This window comes from Oncorhynchus clarkii, chromosome 14 (assembly GCF_045791955.1).
Source record: "Oncorhynchus clarkii lewisi isolate Uvic-CL-2024 chromosome 14, UVic_Ocla_1.0, whole genome shotgun sequence".
Classification (NCBI taxonomy): Eukaryota; Metazoa; Chordata; class Actinopteri; order Salmoniformes; family Salmonidae; genus Oncorhynchus; species Oncorhynchus clarkii.
The window spans coordinates 9184101-9207098 of NC_092160.1; the positions used below are offsets into that span (position 1 = coordinate 9184101).

The 22998-nt window shown below is 40.7% G+C and overlaps 1 protein-coding gene and 1 long non-coding RNA gene across 2 annotated transcripts in view; both read left to right on the forward strand.

Annotated features, from left to right (window-relative positions):
- Window positions 1–22998, forward strand: part of LOC139365956 (uncharacterized) — a 133271-nt gene that overhangs the window by 86394 nt on the left and 23879 nt on the right. The window lies entirely within an intron of this gene.
- LOC139365955 (zinc finger protein ZIC 4-like) lies at window positions 4851–9635 on the forward strand. Its single transcript, XM_071103019.1, has 2 exons — window positions 4851–6077; window positions 8339–9635. The coding sequence occupies exons 1-2, from the start codon at window positions 5117–5119 to the stop codon at window positions 8977–8979; spliced, it is 1602 nt and encodes a 533-aa protein (XP_070959120.1). The 5' UTR covers window positions 4851–5116; the 3' UTR covers window positions 8980–9635.

Genomic DNA, 22998 nt, shown 5'->3' on the forward strand with positions numbered 1-22998 from the left:
TTTTCTTAGAACAGATTGGACAATACACAATGCCTATATCCCATGGGACTATAACAAATGGGTAGATGTTCATGTGCTCATATACATATTTAAAACACCTTAACCTAAGGTCAATTTTGTGATTCTGTCTGTAGTTTATGGTTAGAAAGAAATGAGAAGCTCTTAGAAACTTTGTGGCTTTTGTATGCTTTGTGTGAGTTGTTTACCGTCCCATCTGGGACAAATTATATCACCTGACCACTGTTTGTCCATGTTAAAGACACAAGTACCCCTTCTGCTACTCAGAGGCAGCCAAGGTCATAAAGGTCATGTACGATACGGAGGAGGAATACAGTACAAATCTGCCGGATCTCCCTGCATTAGCCATTATGTGGGATGGAGTGCTTCAATTGTTTCCTGCAATTTTTGGGGGACTAGTTTTGAAGTTACATAGATGCACCCTTTGCTCAAAGATTCAACTATTTGTATTAATCAGTCATCATCTTTCAGGGTTCGTAACCCGTCCACTACTAATGACATGTTCTACTCAGCTGTTAATATTGGAAAGGCACGTTTCAAACATGATAGTTCAAGAAGTAACTGTACACTCTTTGGTGTTCGTGGTCAGTTCATGGGTTGGAACAAGTGAGTCTACTGCAAGTTTAAGATATACACCATTGACTCTCTGTTGGCTTTTTAATTACATCTTTGATGTGGTTTATCAATATGACTAATTGACTCCTCGCTGTGATGTATTGGAACATCTGTCTGCAAATGGCCTCACCCCAAACCGCTTAATTCATCTAAATTTCATAAAGTCATGACAAGAGTGCAGTGCCAGTGAATAGTCTCATCCATTATCACATTATTCACACACACACACACACACACACACACACACACACACACACACACACACACACACACACACACACACACACACACACACACACACACACACACACAGATTAACACACACAGATGAACACACAGACACACATGAATACACTCACACAGGCACAAACACAGATACACACACACACACACACAAATACACACAGAGACACACACAGACACATGCATACGGATACACACGCAGATACACACACACACACAGATAAACACAGGGTTACACACACATGCGGATACACGGATACACTCTACCATTTATCAGAGAGTCAAAATGGTTTAAATCACCAAAAATGATGACCTATGAACTGATATTGCTAGGTTCTTTTTCATGTGCTTCTTTTCAACCTCTGCTGAATTTAAATGGGTGCATATCAAATACATGAAGTCCCTGATGGCTCCTGTGCATTTTTTCTCTCTATTACAGTGTAACAAAGAGCCTGAGCATAGTTGTTTGTCACTTATTTGGGTATGATTCCTGTTAATTTACCATATAGGACGAGGTAATAACAGGTCATGAACAATGCCGTGCAATTTACTGTGTGCTGAACAGAGGGCCCTTTCTAACATGGGCAATGGGTGCCATTTTAAACTGCATTCGATCATCGCAGACACATTGACAAAGCTAAATAGAGCTAAGTCTAGGTAAAATCCATTAGGTTATTGCACTGATATTCAACTACTGTCATAATATTGTCCTCGTAATATATACTTCTAGATGAACAACCATTTACAGCATTTTTGTGATCTTTGAAGCCTGAGTGCATTTTGATCCTGCTGTGGCTATAGGCTACAACTCAGGCCTCATAAACCACTGTTTACATCAGGTTCTGCTATTCTATGGCTGTGTGTCTTGAATGTGAAGTGTGACATTTGATTGTGATTGTGTGTATCATTTCATGCAGGCCTGTTAGCCTGACATGTATCATTCTACAATGAATGCAATCAATATTATTAGTGTGACACTACTTGATTGTGTTGATTAGTCACAACTTAGCTGTAAACTGTATGTCTTGAGTTAGCAATCAAAGCTATTACACCTGCATACTGTACAGTTTTGCGTTTCTGGGTACCATATAACGAATCATTTTCAAGAAAAACTGCTAACATCCTACGGCTATCAACATTCCAACTGCCCCATAACAAGTGCACATGATCTGTAGGCTACCACTGTACTACATTTAATCACACTAATACATATTGCACTGTGCAGTATGTTTCAGTGTATTGATGACAAAGGCATTCATGTGGATTGTGTATGAGGGAAACATGAATATCCTGCTTTAAGCAAGTCTGCAGAATTGTCTACTTCATAAGCTGGAATGACTCACTTCATTTTGACAGTAGCCTATATCACTTCTCTGCAATGTTTTATTTATTTATTTAAGTGTCCATACTCGTTTTGCTTCTATTTTTTTTTGCATAAATGTTCTTCTTCTTCTTCTTCTTCTTCTTCTTCACAAAACACCAGACATAAACCGCCAAGCACCACCAGTGTTATTTTGGCTTTAAATAGGCTAGCTACATATTTGGATTGATAAGTTTACGTGAAATGTTCAAGCACACAATGTAAAGATGTCTGGTTGTTTATGCGTATGTTGCATGTTGCTATTATTATAAGGAAGTCAGGCGATATGCAATGTCAATATTCAATAAATAGACAGCAGATCTGAGAGATTGTGGGCCTCAACGAAAGGTGATGCAGAGACAGGTGGCAATGGGGCGTAATTGATCACAAAAGTTAGTTTTTACCAGATTTGTTGATCTACTTTTTGTTTTTACAATTTATTTCGGGAACGAAGACATACCCTAAAACCTCGAAACCCCGTTGTAGACTATTTCATAGGCTACGTATTACAATGCTAGTGACTAAAACGTGAAGTTTTTCTACATTTTTGTTCGGAAATGCGCCAGGTTAAAGGCCGACTAACATGAGCATGCATTACAATAATTACCGAGTTTGACCAATGGTGTTTGTCTATGTTACGGCACTTTATGTCAAGTGGGCCTCTCACTCCTTTTGTCTGGGCCTAGTCCCTAGAGTGTGACGTCAGAACAACAATGTTGAAACTGGACTTTGAAAGTTAGAGGACAATACAGTCTTGAGAAATAATAGTTGACTAATTAAATCTACATTCAATGTGCACCTCTGCATCAAAACTAATCACAAAACGGCTTAAAGGAAAATAGAGGCCTACTATAAACAAACGAAGACGCATGGACTATTAATTTGGGAACATTGGTTTATTGGCCTGTATAATTTACAACTTAAACCCACTAAATACAACTCTAATCCTTTGGCAGGATAAATTACTGTTTGAAATGTGTTTGCCAGACAGATGAGTTGTTGCAGCATCGCTGCATAGCCTGTGTTGTATCGCTGCAGCCTTTGGAGAGATACTTTTCACAATAGTCATATTCTTCACTGTTCTTTTAAAAAAATATTTTTTTACAAGTGACAGATTGGACTTGTTTTGAACACCTACAAATAATTGTACATCACATATTGTTCCCATGATGGTAGCCTACATGCATAAGACATGCCAGAGTGCATACCCGTAAGGCGTTAGGATAGCCTATATGAATTGCCATGACAGCAGTTACAGTTTAACTTAGTTGTGTGTCTAGATATGAAGAAAGTTGACTTTGCTAAACATGCTCGTTAAAACAGGTGCTGCAGCACGACGTGAGAAAATCCAATCGGTGTGTAAGAGTTGTCAGCGAAATTGAGAAGTAGACTGGCAATAATGGAAGAAAATGAGCGGTTTATGGAAAGCCATTGGAAAGTCAGTGTATGCCTATTCGAATATCAATAAATACATTTGACGTTTCTTCTCTCCAAAATAGTTAGTAAAAATCCGTATGCATATTGTCTGTTTGTTTTGATAGCGTTGTTGCCCTTTTACCTTGAGGATATAAGCTCCACCATTCATGTACCCATGTTTTAAAGTTGCTTAATTATTTAGTTTAGTTAAATATAGTTGTTGTTGTACGCCAAATGTATTGATATGTGATTGATTTTGGTATTTTTAGGGTATAGGGCTTACCCTCCTCTGTTTTTGTCTGCAGCCTTACCCCACTTGGTCAGGACTTTGAAAAACGGAAACGTAAAGGCACAGTGCAGTCAAAAACGTGATCTTTCTGTGTTTTATATATATTTCCACACTATGAGTTTGGAATAATTACTGTGAAATTGTGAAAATTATGATAATGCCTTTTTAGTGTAAGAGATGTTTGAAAAGACCGTCTGAAATTTCAGGCTGTTTTGGTGGGAGTTTTGGCCTGTCTGGTGACATCACCAGGTGGTAAATTAGTTAATAGACCAATAACAAAGAGAGTTCCAAACCTCTCTGCCAATAACAGCTAGTTTTATCCTTCCCACTAAGACCACTCCCAGACAGCCCTAGCAAAATTGTTGCTTTAGAAATTGCTCTATGCTAAGATGCTATTTTTGTAAAACATTTTACAATTTTACAATTTTATATTAAAACAAACACAGTAAGGTACTTAATTGTTACCCAGAAATTATTTGGATTTTGAAATAAAAACGGGTGCATTGGACCTTTAACTTAGAATGTATTTTTCTAACCTATTCCTTCCAGTAAAATAAACATGGAATTAAATTAAAAGTTCTGACATTTGATACTTTAACATTGCATCTCAATATCGTAATTGTGTAGTCTGTTAGACTTCCACACAAAAAAATGTCCAGCATTTGAAGACATGTATGACATTTACGTTAGACTTTTACAAATAGGCGGTTGTAATGTGGCGCCTAGAGTCAAAGAGACACCAATATTTGGCAGTGTAGCCTATACCGCGGCACATTTCAAAGCATTTTCTATGAGATATTTGAAAACGGAGTCGTGCAGTGAACGCCTGCGTGTCCCTTTTAAAACAAACCCAGAGCCTGTCAATCATACCACATTCCAACCAATCCCAAAGCGCCATTTTTTTAAAGCAGATTTGCCTGCTGTGCTTTTATATTGCACCATGGCCTGTTTCGAAGCATTTTTACTACCACGGTTATTGCCACAAATCAAGAGGGCAAAGTGAACGGCATGGGAGTCACACCAACTTTAACGAACTTGAGTCTGGTTCTTGCTCCTGCGAAGTTCACGGCCAAGAATTTCACATACAGATGATAAACAGCAAAGAAAATGGAAACAATATTTCTAGGTAAATCTTGAGCACAAAATTGGTTGATTTTGCAAACTCACAACAAAACATGACAACTCTGTCGAGGTTTAGTGGCTGCCTTCTTTCTTGCGTCAACCCCGGGGAGAGCAATACTGAACCCAGCGTGGTGCTGCCACCTTTGGCAGGGGAGCACATAGGGCACCCCACTGGCAGTTCCTTAAAGCTCTGCCCCTCGCACAATTTGCGAGACTATCCCGAGACGAGGTACAGTGCATATGTTGACCATTCGGTTCCCCATTTTGCAGACTCTGGATACCCCAGCCACCGGTTAGAGCACAGCCCTAGGGGCATCATCATTGGAGCCAATCGTTCTGGAGCCGGCATGCCACCCGTCACTGATCAACTGGCATCAAGAAGTAACCAACATGGCGGGATTGGAAGGTACCGTGACCTGCCTAGCTATAGAGATAGCAGAAGCCACGCTTTTTTCACCGCTTATCACGAGCAGGCCCATGGCTCCTCCGACGCGACTCGAGACCTCTCTGGTCAAGTGATGTTGGGTCTACCTGGGGACCTCCTCACCCGGACGCACCCTTACGGCCAGAGCATCAGCGGCCCCAGGGGAAACAGCCAACAACTTGTCTCTCAGTTCCTGGGTCTCTACAAACCGCTGAACATGGCAATTCAACGTGGAGTGGGTGACGCTTTCCTGAGGTGCTCCAAACAGAACCTGAAGAATGAGCTTGTGTGTAAGTGGAGTGACAGCCAAGAGGGGGCTGGGAAGCAGCCCTGCGCCAGAACTTTCGGGACTATGTATGAACTTGTCACCCATGTGACAGTGGAACATGTCGGAGGACCAGAGCACTCTCAATACGTGTGTCACTGGGAGAACTGTCCGAGGGACAGAAAGCCTTTCAAAGCGAAATACAAGTTGGTGAATCACGTCAGAGTCCACACAGGGGAAAAGCCCTTTCCCTGCCCTTTCCACGGCTGTGAAAAAGTTTTTGCAAGATCAGAGAACCTCAAGATTCACAAGAGGACACACACAGGTATGTAACTATTAGTGTCAATAATAATAATAATAATAATAATAATAATAGTAATAGGCTAACATAAAAGTTAGTAAAATACACAAAAACCAATCATTTAACTTGACAAAACCTTGTATCTTTTTGGGGGACTAAATTTACCCTCTGAGAAAATGTTGATAACCTAATTTAAACCATATTCGAAATGTTTGTATTTTATCAAATTATATTATTATATAAATAGTTAGATTGTGAGAGTTAGATTGTGTAATAAAACTCAAACTTATCTCCGTAAGTATAATGGCATTATAGTAGCATTTTATAGTGCACAAACATATTAGAAAAAGCTAGCTAAAACAATTATTTGAACAAACTTTTGATTGTTTTGAATGACAGTATAGGTCACTGTCTGCCATGCAAGATTTTATATGATTAAAATGTACATAGCCTATTATGATGATGATTATTATTATTATATTTTTGCCTGTGGATGTCATTATTTATGTTTTTGGTGGTGCTGTTGTTCTGGGTGTAGTTTCTGTAATATTGTGATGACTTTATAGCCAGCCTGTCGTGATTGTTGTGGGGGGGCGGGGGGAGGGGGGGGGGGGGTTACTTGTACAGGAGAGAAGCATGAGCTAGTGCTAATAGCGGGACAGAAGACCTGTAGTACCACAGATACAAACTAGTAGTGTTCAGGCCCAGTTATGTGGGTGCTTCTCCCACTCATTCACTTAAATAAATAAATAAATGCCGGGACACCGGAGAGTTGTGACGTAGCTTTTACGCTTTGCACAGTTGCAGCCCAGTAGGGACGACTCCTCTCTGCGCGGGCGCAGGAACAACGCTGGAAGCGCAGTAGTAGAAAACACAACATGCCAAGTAGGTTATGAGGTATAGACAACACAGTGCCTTTGTAGTCTGATCTCTGCTAAGTTTCACAGAGATCAACAGGATTTAAATGTTAAAGTGCAGTTGACATTTAGCTAGTCGATAATTGAACACTGTTTATGTTGATCTTTTTTAAATATTTTTTTAAATAAAAGAGTCAAATGCTTCCCTAAAGATAAATGTAATTTGGACTTAAATAAATTAAGAATTATGTCGTTGGTGGCCAGAGTTGTCTAAATCAACACAATGAGAAAAATCATCGGTGGCAAACTTTTATGGTAAGAACCCTTAAATATTATACATGCCAAAAGCCACGTTATAGCAAACATTGATGTTCAAATGTACGTGCCAAAATGTATTTCGAATGAATGATTATTATGGTGTCCATTTAATTGAATGGTACATGCAGATGCATGTATGGAAACAGTAACATATCGCATTTCTAATAAATGTTCGTCTAGAAATAGTCAAACATATTTTATTAGAAAATCAATTATGGTTTGGTGGTACTTTTTGAGATGATAAAACCTATGCTGTTTCAACATATTTTGCCACATAGGCTTAATCGAAATTTGAAGACTGGGCCTATACATACTCATTCCTCTGTAGCAATATGACTTGTGATCTTCTGCCTTTTTAACTGGATATAAGACAGAATTGTTCAAACAGAGTTTTAGCACATTAATAGGACTTGGGGAGATAGATGATGGGCCTATTTACTGCGGCCTTGGTCTCACTGTTGGGATGAATAATTTACGATATGAACAGAGTTTCACGGGTAGTGTAAACTTCTATGGGAATTATATCTTCCGCTTGTTGCCATGTTGATTATCTTCATGATTATCATCATATCTCGACAGGTTAACTTTTCGACAGAAGTGTCAATTTAGTTTTTTTTGGGGGGTGGGGGGGGGGGGGGGTAGATCTTATAATATAACCCACGGTTTCCATTGAATGTTCATTACACTTTGTGCAATTCTACACGTTATTCGGGGTTTAGGCCTACAGTCGAAGTTAGTTTAAGGTTAGTATTAGACCCAAGGTTATGTAAGACAACACAATTGTGTTCAAACACGAAAAATTGGAATGTAGGTATTCACGTGAATGGTTATTGCACATTGGCATTGCACAGGAAAAAAAATGCACCCAAAACTAAAATCGACAGGACTTCAAATATGAACATTTTAGGAACGTTTTGGAATTAGGCCTATAGCCTACACACCACTTGCTCATAAACATAAAATGTTGATTATTTCGATCGTCTCTGTCTTGTTTATGTGCAAATGTATAACAATATAATGTAAGTTTAGATGAGTTTACAAACCCAGAGGTTGACAACACATTAGGCACCATATCGTAACAAGCGGTCATTTCTCTCTCTGCACGTTTAGGTGAAAAACCTTTTAAGTGTGAGTTCGAGGGCTGCAATCGGAGGTTTGCTAACAGCAGCGACAGAAAGAAGCATTCTCACGTGCACTCCAGTGATAAACCCTACATGTGCAAGGTCAGAGGGTGTGAGAAGTGTTACACCCACCCAAGTTCCCTCCGGAAGCACATGAAGCTCCACTGCAAGGACTACAGCGAGAAACGCAGCGATGGGCGCGAAGGGGACGGGGAGCACCTTGCAGAGGCTAGGTCACCCGAAGTAACGGATCAAGGCGAAACGGCCTCGTCCACCATCGTGACGCGCGCTCAACCCCTCACCTCCTCCCAACAGTCTCTATCCCCCGAGATTCGAAATGAGTCAAGTCTGAGGACACGTTTCCATCACACATTCGACAATAGTTTGGACTACTCCTCACATAGGTCAGATGGCCTCTTGGATCCATTGTTGATCCAGAGGAGCGGTTATAGACCTGAGCCCACCCAATACCCATGCAACCAAGCAGGTCACAGTTTCGCCCAGAGCTCCAGGACATTTAACACTGCCTCACCCTTTCAGAAAAGTATTGTCAATGGGTGGTATACGTGCCACAGTGGCGTGGACTCTTTCTCACCAAAGCAGTGTAATAACGACATATCATCCATTTGAGTCAGTCATGTCGCCTGAGTGACGTTGGCCTACAAAACGTGGGCCTATTTTTGTTATGACATCTGCTATTCTTGGATTATATATTATTGATTGTATTTTGTTGATGTTGTAGGCTATAAAGACATGTGCCATGTTGAAGTCATTATGTGTCGTAGTTTTGAAAACGTGCTAATATATATATATATACAGCGTTGCAGAATGCGTGACGGCAAGCTTTAACTGTTCCGTGACGCACAAACTCTACGTGCGTCTATGTGTGGTGGGCCTTGAGTTGTGTCACGTGTAAGAAACGTGCCTGTTTTAACACATGTGTAGGCTACAGTGACGTGTGTCCCCCCTCCTGTTGGAGAATTAGAATAGGACATCATAAATACAAATGCTGCCTATCATTTGAATGATGCTTGCTATAGGATGAAGAAACTAAATGGATTTAACGGAATTGTCTATGTGTAAATGGCCTATATGTGAATATAGTAGCAAAAGTGTTATAAAAGGAACTATACATGTATTATTGCTTGGAAGGCTAAACCAGCATATGTAAAGGACAGGGTATTCATGGAATGTTACTGTATTGTATTGTGGGAATGCATAGAAAAGTGCATTACCCATGTCGTGTTCAATGTAAGGCAGAACTTGGAAATAAAATCTGAATTAAAGCCGATTATTTCTCGTCAAGTTCAATTTTGAGGCCAAATAACAAGTGGACCAATTTATGCGTTCCTATGATTTGTAATTCAAATGTAATGTAATTCAAACACATATTGACTATAAGATCTACTACACTCATTTGTTAAATATAATGTTAAACATCAGATGAAAGGACGGGTGTATTAGGCCAATACAGCTTTCAGCTGTTTTGGTTTCTTCCAAGAAGGATGAGTGGAGAAGCCTACAGTATGATCCCCTCTCCCCCTGCACCTCCTTCCTCCTCAGAATACACTTGCATTCTTTGTTTCTGTGTGGATATTTTATGCATTTTTGTGTAAAATACGTTTTTTTTCGGGATCAGTTGAGAACACAATCCACGGCCTCCTTGATAAGAATTAAAATGTTTAATTAAAATTATACTGTACATACTGTAACATTAATTATGCATTCAATATTTCATTAAAGTGTCTCTATTCCCTTTGATCAGGCCGTGTGTGATTAAACCCAATGCATTCTCAAAGAAAATGTGCTAGTGCCACAGTGACGCAGACTCAACGCCCTTTGTTTATTTGTGCTAGATATCCGTGCATTCACTTTCAGGTTTCTTGGAATTGAATTGGCGTTTTATGAAATTCATTGCGTTATGTACAGGCCTACGCTGAATTCTGAGAATCTTGGTTCGACTAAAATAGCCAACCATGAGCTGCACAATGTGTTATAAACATGCCCATACTGTAAATGAATTTGTAAAATCTTATTAGGAGTGCACACTTATGAAGACATTAATCAAAATTCAAACCAAATGCTTGAGCTCTTGACAGTTGACAGGTTTTGTTTGATAAGCAGCAACTGACGTCAAATACGTGCGTATTTGCTACAGTCATAGCTTTGCCTCTAGTAAAGTTTGTTTGGCCCCTTTTTCAAGTCCATTTATCACACTATAGTTTTCCTAAAATGTCCATCAAGCTCTCCATCTCTGCATGCGCACCATGCAAAAGCACAACACACATTTTCAAGGTTGTAGGCCTATAGGTGAATGTTATCCATTCTTTGTGATTAACTACATTTGACTATTAATTAATCATATTTTCTAATATGTTGACCTCAAAATAAAAATTGGATCCGTTTTTTCGACACTCTTAAATATAGTTTGATGTCTTTACAGTGTGGGTGTTTCTCCGGGGTTGGGTCTGGTAAACATTTTATATTGGCAATCTGTGTCAAACTTTGAAATGTGAGATTATTAGACCAGTTTGCTCATGTTTTGAAATATAATCTATATTTATTTGATTTGTGTAGCAAAACAAATGGCCCTGCCCGGACTCTGTTTATTAAGAAGACCTTTGGAACCATAGGTGAAATTCAATCAAAAGTGTACTGCAGGGGAATAGCATTATTCCTGTACAGGGAAAATACATGGTGTTGATAACAAATACTGTTTACTATATGCAGTTGACTTGTAAAGCAAAGTTTAATGTACTTTATCTTTCTGCCCTATGGTTTTGACCCCTGTATGCAATTGATACCCAGTTGTAAGTGCACAGATCTGCACCATTGTTTCTCTGTGGGAGTTTGCTATGCAGTTTTGGCTGAATTCCAGTCTTGGAGGTAGCCATTCAGATGTTTAATCTGACTCATATCGCAGTGTACTTGCATTGGTTTTAAATCAGTTTGTGAACAATTCATTCATTGATGTTTAGAGCGAGCCAGCCCTAGATATCCCTGATATAGATTGTTCTATTATTTGTTTCAAGTGTTGTTATAATATACCAATTTGTTATCTTTTTGTATAACCATGTGCGTGTGTGGCTATGGCTGCATTTAGACAGGCAGCCCAATTCTGATCTTTCGCCCAATTATTAGCAAAAGAGCTGATCTGATTGGTCCAAATACCAATTAGTGGAAAAATATTAGATTTGGCTGCCTGTCTAACCAGCGTATGTTATTCCAGTATTAATAAGTCATCCATTCATCTGATAATGTTACAGTAACACAAACAGATCCTAGTACAGATATGACATTAACACAGACATATCCTGTAAGATATGTCAGTAACACAGACAGAACTAAATACAGATATTACAGTAACACAAACATATCCTATCAGATATCACAGTAACGCAGACATATCCTAGTACAGATATTACAGTTACACATAAAGATATTACAGTAACACAGACATATCCTAGTACAGATATTACAGTTACACATAAAGATATTACAGTAACACAGACATATCCTAGTACAGATATTACAGTTACACATAAAGATATTACAGTAACACAGACACATCCTACTAGTACAGCACAACGTCCTACTGCCGTCCATCCCATACATCGCCTGTCTGTCTGCTGTGTCTGAACACAGTGCCACTAATGATCCGTAGTATATTACTGTTAAAACTACCCATTTCATCCCGAGATAGTTATTACTATAATATAACTCATTCATAGTTTACATACCCAATTCCCACTGTCAAAGATGGAGCCTCTGGCGCAAATCATTTCAGTCTACTTAAAAGGGATAGGTTCTGGAAAAGCAGTGACCACAGAATTCAGCACAGCTAACTAGGCCGCATATTTGTGGCAGGCTGAAAACGATGCACGCAATAAGTGTCCATGTCCACTTGTCTGACTGGAGGAAAGGGTTCAGTGTACAGTAGCCATACCACCTGATGGTGATCACACTCACAATGATGACCTCATTGCTGCTTCATTCACAACATAATCTAATCATACTACCTAACAATCTAGCTTTTGCGCAGATGGATGTCTTTTACTGTTATGTGCAGTGAAAGACACATGCAGGCAGTTTATAATTAAAGGAGACCATTTTGGTGTACCACACTATGCGCTTTTCTTATATTCAAAAGATAAGAAAGTCTGCCATTCCATACTTTTTCGTCACACACTGTTCAGTTTCTTGGAATACTCTCTTCTATGTATAAGGGGGCAGCAACGATTTAGATTAGTCGTCAACACGGATATGTTCGAGTGTGGCTAGTCGGGACAGTGTCTGACGATTTTGGGAAGATAGAACTATGCTACATGATTGTTTTCTGAATCATTTTCGGTCTCCCATGCATACTATCCTCTACCTCTGATGTGCAAATCTGGACTACAATATGATTGTGTTACTCTGAAAGTCTGATATACCAGAAGTGTTTTCATTATTGTCACAGCAGATATCTTCATCGATTTCTCTAAAAGTAATGTTTCTCTGATGAAAGTGAACTAATATGGTGGCACATACTTTTTTCCCAAATAAAACTAAAACAAGTTCATTGTTGATTTTCTTCCTCCCACAATGCTCCTGTAACGATGATGTCATGGCCTACAGCGATGTCATGGTAACAGCTCAGACCGACTGACTGTCTGCTTTATGTTCTTAGTTACAGGATATTGAGGCCCATCACCTGCAGTCTCTTGATATCAATGGACATGGCTGCACAAGCTGTGTGTCCTATTATGTATTTGACCGAGTTCTCCACCATCTAAACCATTCTTTCCTTGCCTGCTTTCACTCCAGCACCCATCGCCAACAACGCCAGCTCAGCGCACACAGTCTATTTCCTCACGAGGTGGCACTTTTCAGGATGCTGCAAAAGGTGATAAGAGTGTTAGGGCTTTCATGTAAACTGAAGTATGCTGTATTAGTGTATGTCATACACGATATTCATGAGGACGTCTCTTTAGACAAGGCAGGATGTTTTGATGGTGTATTTTGCGAACCCCACTGAGTTAGACCGCAGTTGGGTTTTTGCCCTCCCTGTCAGCCCAGGGAAATAAATAATGAGCATGTCAGAGACTCAAGCCATCTGTCTGAGAAGTCATCCACCAATCTCACCACAAGGATCCCCTTACTAATAAGCTGGCTAGTTTGAATTGCTTAACTTGAGACTGTTTGCTTTTCGAGAGAGTAGACATTTGATTGGGGATGCTATGATGTTTTTTTATGTTGCCCTCTTTCAGAAAACTTTTGTAAAGTACTGTAATATTCAACGTGAGATGATAAAATTGTCAGAGCCTCAGATTGGAGAGGAGTAGAAGGCTCTCAACCAACGTGAGATGAGGTGCAATCCCAAAATAATATGAGCATTAGAATGGACCGAGAGTCGCGCCTTATTCCTTCCAGAACCTCATAAGATCTGTTAAATCTGGTTCCCTGGGTTAAATGCGGAAGACACATTTTGGTTGAATGCATTCAGTGATGCAACTGACTAGGTATCCCCGTTCATTTCCCCTTCCTTTCATTTAGATGAACTTTATCAACAGCTGGTGTGTGTCATGCTTGCTTCATGAGTCAGCATCCACTTGGCAAAGACGCCAGAACAACGTCGAGTTTGATTGATGTTTGATTGAGTTGTCAACAAACGTGAATACAATTCTCAAACAAAACCTTAAACCATATTGTTTAAGACCTGGGTTAAATTTATCCGAAAACTAGGTATGTTGATAACTTTATTTGATCAATTGAATCAAAAAGTTGCATCGATGGAACATGATAACATTGATATGTTATTGGTGAAATAATAAGGAAACAATGTTACCCAGAGAGCACCGGTCGTAACTAAACACTTTATTTTGGTATTTCTTCATGTTATTAAGGTTGTCCTACCAGGCAAAATAATTGGTCAACTTAATATTATTCCTGCATTATTTCAACATAAGTATCAACATGATTGAATTTTCAGAAAGTCATCAACGTGCATAGTAATGGTAATTTATCCAAGATTTTGACCAGAAATCAACAACATGATTTGGAAGCTCAATTCACCTTTATTGGCTATGCAATCAAATATCAATCAAAATCGAATGTTTGTCTGGTTGGATACTGCCAATATTAATTCTGGGATTAGGGTCTGTCTGAGACGTGTTGCAGGTTACTAAGGTTATTTGATATTTCCTCCTCCATCAAAATGATCCTATCCAAACCTCAACTATTATCCTTGTGAAGGTTATGTATTCTCCATTATGTCACGACTATGATTTCTTCCTCCGAAGATGGTACATCTGCTCTCAGAAAACATTTTTTGGGGAAGACAGTAATTCCATTGTGCACATAATTGCCCAAGAAATTTGTCTCTGTTTGCTTGGGGAAATCAATTTCTCAATTTGATCTGTTATGCAAGCGCAGTGATGGTGTACATAGGAAGGCCAGAGCGGAACACCCTGAAATTAGATTTTCTTTTCCCTAATAGCCACAATTCTTCGGTGCAGAAAGCCTTTTCAGATCCCGCTCTATATTATTTTTCCTGACAAAGCAATGGCAATATTCCATAACCACTCAGCCCTACCACACCCCTGCCCCTCCCCCTCTCCCTGCTAATCACTGGTACTGCATGATGGGACCCTATATTCCCAGTTTGCTGTTTATTGTCCGCCATCTTTATTTTGCTTCTCTGCCTAGCAACAAGAGTCAGCCGGCCCTTTTTTTTGGCTGTACATGTAACATTCGAATTCACGTGATTATGTCTGTTTCACCTTGGAGTCCGTCAGAATCACCGTCGCACATAGCCTATCTGCTGTGCCGGTCTCTGTTATGGCATACAGGGCCAGATTCCCACCAATGTGTCAGAGGGTGAGACGCGTTTTCCCACCAGGTCTTTGGGCGAGATGCTTGATAGCCGACCGCCATGTAAGACATCTTGTGTAACCTGCAAGCGCTGCGTGGCACCCGTATAAGCTCACTGCTATGGTAGAGCCACCTCGCTAGGCCGGCCAGTGTGGGACTGCGTCAGCATGGCGAGAGGGGTAAGGCCGACCAAGTGTGATTTTAATTGGATCCCTGGCTTTTTCCATCTTCCCCAGGTCAAGCCAGTAGTGTTGTGGCTCCCTAACTCTGTTTCTTTTCATTCATCCCTGCCCACCACCCCCTTCTTTTTCCACGCCCCTTTCATTTCTCTCTCTCTCATCTGTCTCTCTCTCTCTCTGCTCTTGGCTATCCTAACACTCCATGACTTCTTCACACTGGCCCCCTAATCTCTGCATACTCGCCAGTGTGGCCCTGTGGTAGCTATAGTGCCCTCCACCATATTCACCCACCATATATGAAGCTCCACTTATCTATGCCCCCATTCGTGTTTTCATCTGGTCCTTGGCTCTCGCCACGTGAAACTGCAACCCTTTACATGGTAAACTGGAAGCAGCTGCGCCTCTTGTCTTCTTTCTTTCAGTGTCGTGTTCATCTCATTTTCATTTTCTCTCCAAACGGAGCACGTGGGGTTCAGAAGGGCTTGGCACAGACGCAACTCTGTTGCTAACAGTGTGTAATGAGAGTGATGGTGAAGACAAACTCAACATTGATTGTAAAGGTTAGGTTGTACAGTATGTAATCAGGCTATCAGAAAAATCAAGCACAGGTGTCAGAGGAGGATGTCACTCATGGAGAGTATCATTGAGTCGTGGGACACACAAGGTAATCTGTTTACGGTCCTCTATGTGCCTGTTGACAACTTGACATTAACAAGCGTTCAAAAGAACCACGCCATCAGTGGCAGGACTCTTATGTAAGACAATGCAATGATTACAACTGAGCATATAAAAGCTTAATTTTTCATATTTCTTGCTTTTTACAGACAGCGAAATGGCGAATCAGAAATCAGAAATCCCCATGAGCTCTGATCTGGTGACTTGGTCAGACTGATCCCTTGGATTTCTCTCTCATCTTCATCTGCAGTGCAGTTTTCTGGTGTCAGTGGTGGTGCCAGACCCCTGTGTAGCTCAGCTGGTACCAGGCTTATTAAAACAGCCCTCTATTCACACTTCGCAATTGGGGCTCCGCTTTCAACTTAAGCCCAAGCCCCCCAACATACAGAGCTCACAGACTTTTTTTGTCACAGACTTTTCCCAGATAAGGCTATCAACATATGCATCTGGGAAGAGAGAAAGATCGCGCCCATCTTTGTATCTGATGCATTTTTGTCTTGTGATGCATTCCAATTTACCCCTCCGAATGGCTCTCACAAATATTTTTTCTCCCCTCTGTTTTCATTCATTATCCATGCCTTACATAATATATATTTCTGATAGTTTTCTGATGAGCCAGTCTTTGGGCAGCCATGAAGATTTTAAAGGTCTTTATCCAGCCAATCAGCTCAGGAGTTTTCCCATGCAGCTGACAATGGTTATCTCATGGCAGGATGCAACAGCAAGTCAACGGGAGACCCTCTGAGAGGAGGCTCACTGTATTGGTTGGGGGGTCCCATGTGTTCCGAAGGAGAGCCAATGAATCCTTTGTGTCCATCTTTCAAAATCCACGTCTCTAAGGTTTTCTTTGGCGCTGTTTGAAGATGGGGCAACTTCTAGCAAGCCCAAGACCCATGAGGGGCAATTCCATCCTTTCAGGGGGATGACCATAGCTTTTGCCCCTTGCCTATGATCTCCCATCCAGATCCTTGTTATCAGAGATCAACTAGGACGATTGACTTAATGTCCTCCACTTGTTGGCAAGGGCAATTGGCAGCTTTCATGTATGTGAAAGCCAGATGAATATGCTTAAAACAGCACATTGGAGCAGAAATCTTAGCCCATTTCTGTGTCTGTGCACGTCACCATGGCTGGTTATTAGCTTAGACATTATTTTTTATGTCGTTGCTTATAACTTACATTACACTGAATGCATTTTGAGCACTTGTTAAAGAATGTTAAAAGAGAATTTGATCATAATCCAAAGAGAAGAATCCCTTAGATTTGACAATTACAACACCAGGAGACCTTAAGTGCCTCTTGTCTTTGCTGTCTTTCAGGTCCATCACATTTAATTAGTAACAATTTGCGGTTGTTGTGAGATATAGCATTTTAACACCTTTTGTATGAATCGTCAAATCTCCATCTTTTGAGGATGAGCTTAAATAAGGGATCACATTGATTGTGGTCCAGGGTATTTCAAAGCCGCGTGTAATCGCGGGTGTTTAATTTGTATCTGTAGCAGGTTGCGTCGCGAGGGGGCTGTGTAATCAAGCCTGTGAATTCGACATCTGAAGGAAGCATGGCGTTTCTGATCACATCCCCATTGAAGTCCATCCATTTGCTGTTGATGCTCTCGAGCTCTCCTTGGCACCTGGCAGCTAAATGAATATGTACTTGACATGACGATGTATGGCGTTTTTCACAAATGTCATACAGTAGATACACATGCAAAGGCCCTGAGGCACCACGGTTCAGGAGTCAGTAAGTGAGCATGTGTGTGGCGATCTCGCTGTTAACCTCTCCGCATTACAAGAGCTCCAGGGCCAGACTCTACATTGATGGATGGAGGTTGGGGGATGGGGGGGATGAAGGGGAAACCAGAACCAAGGAATTCCCCTTGGGCCATTTCAATTACAGTTAGAGAGCAAGCTTCTGGAACTGTGATGATATGTTGCTTTAAGGCTGTGACATTAATGGAGAGGACAAATGGGATTTTGTGTGGTGCTGACCCTACAGTGTAGGCCCGAGACGGAGAGATTCAGAGGTGAAGCCAAGGATGCACTGTTAATAGGTTTTAGACCAACCTCAGAGGCACTTTGGTTGTTTTATCTGTCTTCACCAAAAATAACATGCTAAATCATGCGTGCATACAGCAAATCGCCGAGGGCCGGAACTAGCAATGTCGTCTCGTGCCATTTTGGCACCTCTGAAGTTTGGGAGATATTGATAGCCTTTGCATATCTGTACCCACAGGGCAGGGAGCATGAGGGGGCATGGGATAGGGATAGCAGTCAACAGTCTCCCTTTGAGGAAGCCAGGTAGTGGATTTAGAAGGGAGAAAGGGAAAGTAGTGGACTGTCCCTTCATCTTTCTGATGATCAATAAGGTACTGTAACCTTTTATCGGACATGTGCCACGATATGGTAATGGGATCTACAGTGTCTGCGTGTACTCTCTAGCACATTCCATCTAAAAACAACTCCTTTCCCCATGAAGTGACACGCCGTCAAGTAACGTGTCCCTATTTGTGGGTTGATCACAATCCGACTTTTAAAGCTGCAAAGTTTTCCCATATCCTCCAAAACCAATGACTTTGAAAAAGACCAAGGCAGATATTATGGTATTCTATCTCGACTCCTTTGGAATAATCATAATATAGATGATATTGATTGGGTGGGGGATCAAAAATCCATTCCCCCATGGTAGAACAGAGTGTATTTTATAGAGTTCCTTTAGCCCGTTATTAGAGAGGGATATAGCTGTGGTAATTAGCACTCATCCCCAGCTCCATACCCATATCTGTTACATTATCATAAACCTGCATTACTGCTGTTGTGAATGTCACAGATGTTATTCTCCCAGTTATGTAAGTGACAGAATTACTCAATGGCCCTGTGTGCCTGGGAGGGGTTTCAAAATATTAATTCAGTCTAAAAAAAGAAAACCTATTTGCTCATGAAAGTTCAGTGCATGATGTGCCTTTGCAAATTCCATGTTGGCTCGGGTCACGGCTGCATCCCATTGTGATTAGCTACCAAGTTTCATGAAGTGAAGTTTAGTGATCAGTGACCTTAATGATCATATGGGGTTGGGGTTGTTTGGTATGTATTGTCTTTTCAAGAAAATATACAGAACTGAAGATGTTAAGTCACACTTCCTTCCGTAAGTTCAATACTAAAAACATACACATAAATGAGGGTCTGTTAGTGCCTACAGAAAGCTGTCCCAACAGCAGCGCTTTCCTTTCAACACCATGGAGTGAACCCTTACCACCGCTACACCTGGTTATCAGCGGAGCTTCGTCTGGCAGCGAAACAGTTCATTCAGCCTCATTTACTAACTTTTTAAAACCTTAGCTGATATTGTTGACTTGCTTAAACACATGTGGTTTCTACTGACTCCTTGAGGATTTGTGTAAGTCGATAAGAACCTCATTGTCCTTCAATAATAACGAACGCCAACATGGAATTACAGGGGTCTATTACTGAACTTTCAGTTGAGAACAAATATTTGAATGGGAAGAGACTGTCAACATGGTTACAGACCCAACAACATTATATATCATCCCCTCTTCATGAAGAAAAGCACATGAGCTAATTTATGCTGCAGCATACAAGACATTTTTGGACTCACCATTGTTGTGCTGTGCTCACTTGAACAGGAAGGTGGCGCGGCGGTCCTTCCTGTGGGCAAATTTTGGGCATCAAACGTGCTTTCAAGACAACTGGGAACTCTGAATGGAAGGTCGAATCACGACGTCAGTGATCTTCAGATCGGAGCTCTAGAAAGAGGCCTGAGTTCCTGGCTTACAATTCCAAGTTGGATGACCATTCAAAATGTATTTTCCGAGTCAGAGTTCCCAGTTGTCTTGAACTCACTGAAGTCTGAGATTTCCCAGTTCCGAGTTTCCAGTTGTTTTGAACGGGGCAGAAGTCATGCTGGATTGACAGCATGTCCAATGTATTACATCTTTGGCCCATGGTGTGTTGCAAGTGAATGTTTTTTCTTTTATGATTTGCCAGTAGATTGCCAACTGTCGACGATGACTGTCTGTATAGCTTGCTAGCTAAGATTTTAAAAGTAACATGATCAGTCCAATCAAAGCTACGGTAGATACAGCATAACTTGATTTGACATCATTTTATCTGTGACCAATGAAGGACCTTGAGCCTTCTTGGATGGACACTTCTTATGGCAGCACCCAAGGGGGCTTGAACCCAAGGGGGCTTGAACTGCCTAGCTCTCCCTGTAGATTCTGCAGTGACGTAGTGTCCCCATGAGTGACGGAACACTGAGCCAATCACGGTGCAACTAGAAAAGATAACCAACCCATACACTCTGTATATTCTGCTGGCTGACCCTCCACCACAGAAAGCACTGAGCTAGACTGAAACACCTGCATTTTGGAGCTGCCTTACTCAAGAAAGAGACCATGTTTGTATGCGGCTTTATTCACTTTATAATTATTTTTTACATTGTTTGCAAACTGATATGTGACATCAATTTATTTTTTAGATAAACAGGTGGGGCTCCAAACAGGTGGGGCCTAGCCCCACCTGCCCTCAATGATGGGTCGCCACTGCTTCAATGTAATTTCCTTGAAATTATGTGGAAACAATGTTGATTCAACCAGTGTGTGCCCAGTGGGATGATCTGCACATCTTCTATGAAGAAAAATTATATCAATCAGTGAATAGGCAAACACAGTAATACATCTGTGTAACAGCGCGGGCCATTGTTTATACACACATACGAGTACGGCGCCAGAGGCAAAGTGAAGTCACTGACATAATTATGTTTACACTTTGTATTATTCAGAGATGTAATGCAACTGGCATTGGGGTTTGGATTGTGTTTTACATTCTGCATTTGCATCGTGTGCCTGGCCTGTGTGATCACCAAACATACAGTAGTACCCATTGAGGTAGTGGGAGGTTTCAATATCGCACTACTGTAAGTCACCAGTTATGAAACAGTGAATTCTGATCATTCCACCCCCTTTTTTGGGGGATATCCTTTGAACAATTCATGTCACTGGCACTACTGTTTACAAAGCCTATTTAGACAAGTAAGGGTTGGAAATAATGAGTCCTCCATGCGTGTGCGGACATATTCCCTTTCAATCAGTTTAAAAACCAACTCGGTTAATTAATCTTCTGTGCCGTTACTCTTCCCAAATCATTTCCTTAATAGCTGCTGCATTCCTTAGATCTGTAGTCAGCAGTGCATATTTTCCCCATGTTTCCCTCCTCCGTTCTGTTTTTGTGTTCCTTTCTTTTCCACAGAATTCCCATTGACCCATATATTTGATCTGATATTTGAAGTACATCATATGAAATTCCAAGTCAAGATGGAACAATGGATGCACTATTATTAGTTGCATTTGAGGTATATCCTCCTAGAACCTGTGAGAGCGTTGCGTGCTGTCTTTTCCTGCATTCCCTGAGTGGAAACATTAGCATCTCGTTTGGGCCTGGTTGAGAGCTGTGGTTACTTCATGGAACTGGGTTATTTCATCACTAGAAGACCTAGAGAATTGAGCTGAATGTGGTGACTGACTGTAGGTTTTCCACGCACGTAGCAGCTTGAGGTAGAGTAGAGGAATTTCAGGGAGGCATTTTTGCAAAAATCACACATGACAAAGTGCGATGGCACCTACCTTGATGATTTTTGGAAAAGATCCCTGCACTAATGTCAACATCCCATTGATCCTCAACACCTTTTTAACACCCGCGTCACACCCACCTAAATGGAGATAAATGGAAAGAGTTATCAGTTAGCGGTTAGCTTTGTCACCACATCCTCTGACGTCTCCTGCATACCTGTCAGTTAGGCCCTATTCCCACTACGAGAGATGAAAGACATTTAGAGGAGTGTAGTGATAAAGGAGATTTCGACTTTTCAATTCACATTATTCACATTATTGTATTTTTCCATATATAGACACCCCCTATGTTTGAATCAAATTAACTATATGTAGGCTATTGAGCTTGTCTGATGCTTTATGGACTACGATTAAAAATTACTAAATTACCAAAGAGAGAGCCATAGATCAATGTAGCCTAACCAGAAAAAATAAAAAAAATCCCCACCCTCCTCCTCCCGCTGCCCTATCGCAGATTCTGACATTAAGATCCTGAAGTTGTCGGTAATAGACTACACCAGCTATCCGCAACCTTTTCCGTTAGGAGTTATCCTACCATTTCTTCTGACCTGCCAAGTTATCCTACCATTTCTTCTGACCTGGGTGCCAATTATGATTTTCATATGCACATTTTTAATAAATTGACAACTCGTAAATGGAATGAAATAAACCAAAACTCTTTTCTCACAGCCTACTGTGCGCTCTGCAAACAATGTGTCCACTCTTACAATGACAATAGTAAGACCGTAATAATAATATATTGAATGCATTAGCAGAAATTACCATAACCAAACACACATTGTAGATGAGAAATGGTGGGAATTAACGATAAATGTACTACTGGGGATACTGGTGTGCCAACCCCGCGGCCTCCGCAATGGATTGGTCTACTCAGAAAAGCTGCCATAATTATCTCATCCGACCAACAGCCTATCAACCAAAAATTCGACCGGTGGACTAAATGGGGTCAGGCCTACTAGCCACTAGCCAGTAAGCACAAACTTTTTAAAAATCGGAGCAACTTTTCTTCTAAAACATATTACGATATTGAATAATGCAACCAAACCACAATAATTATTAGCATTATTTTCTCATCATACACATTAAATTACCTAGCTGACACATGCTAGCTTAGTAACAACATTTGATCAAGTAATGTTAGCAAATCAATAATGAAAGTTTACCCCTCCCATAATAATATAAAAGTACAGTAGCATTATCATGCAGTCATTCATATTATAATATAGGCTACACAGCTAGGAAACGTTAGCTAGCTAAACAAAATCATTTCTGCATCCTCACATAAACATGCTAGCT

Excerpts from the sequence above, each read along its gene's own strand:
- LOC139365955 (XM_071103019.1), top strand. The coding sequence starts at position 5,117 with ATGACAACTCTGTCGAGGTTTAGTGGCTGCCTTCTTTCTTGCGTCAAC. Across the intron at positions 6,078-8,338 it reads TCACAAGAGGACACACACAG|GTGAAAAACCTTTTAAGTGT; the intron begins GTATGTAACTAT and ends CTGCACGTTTAG.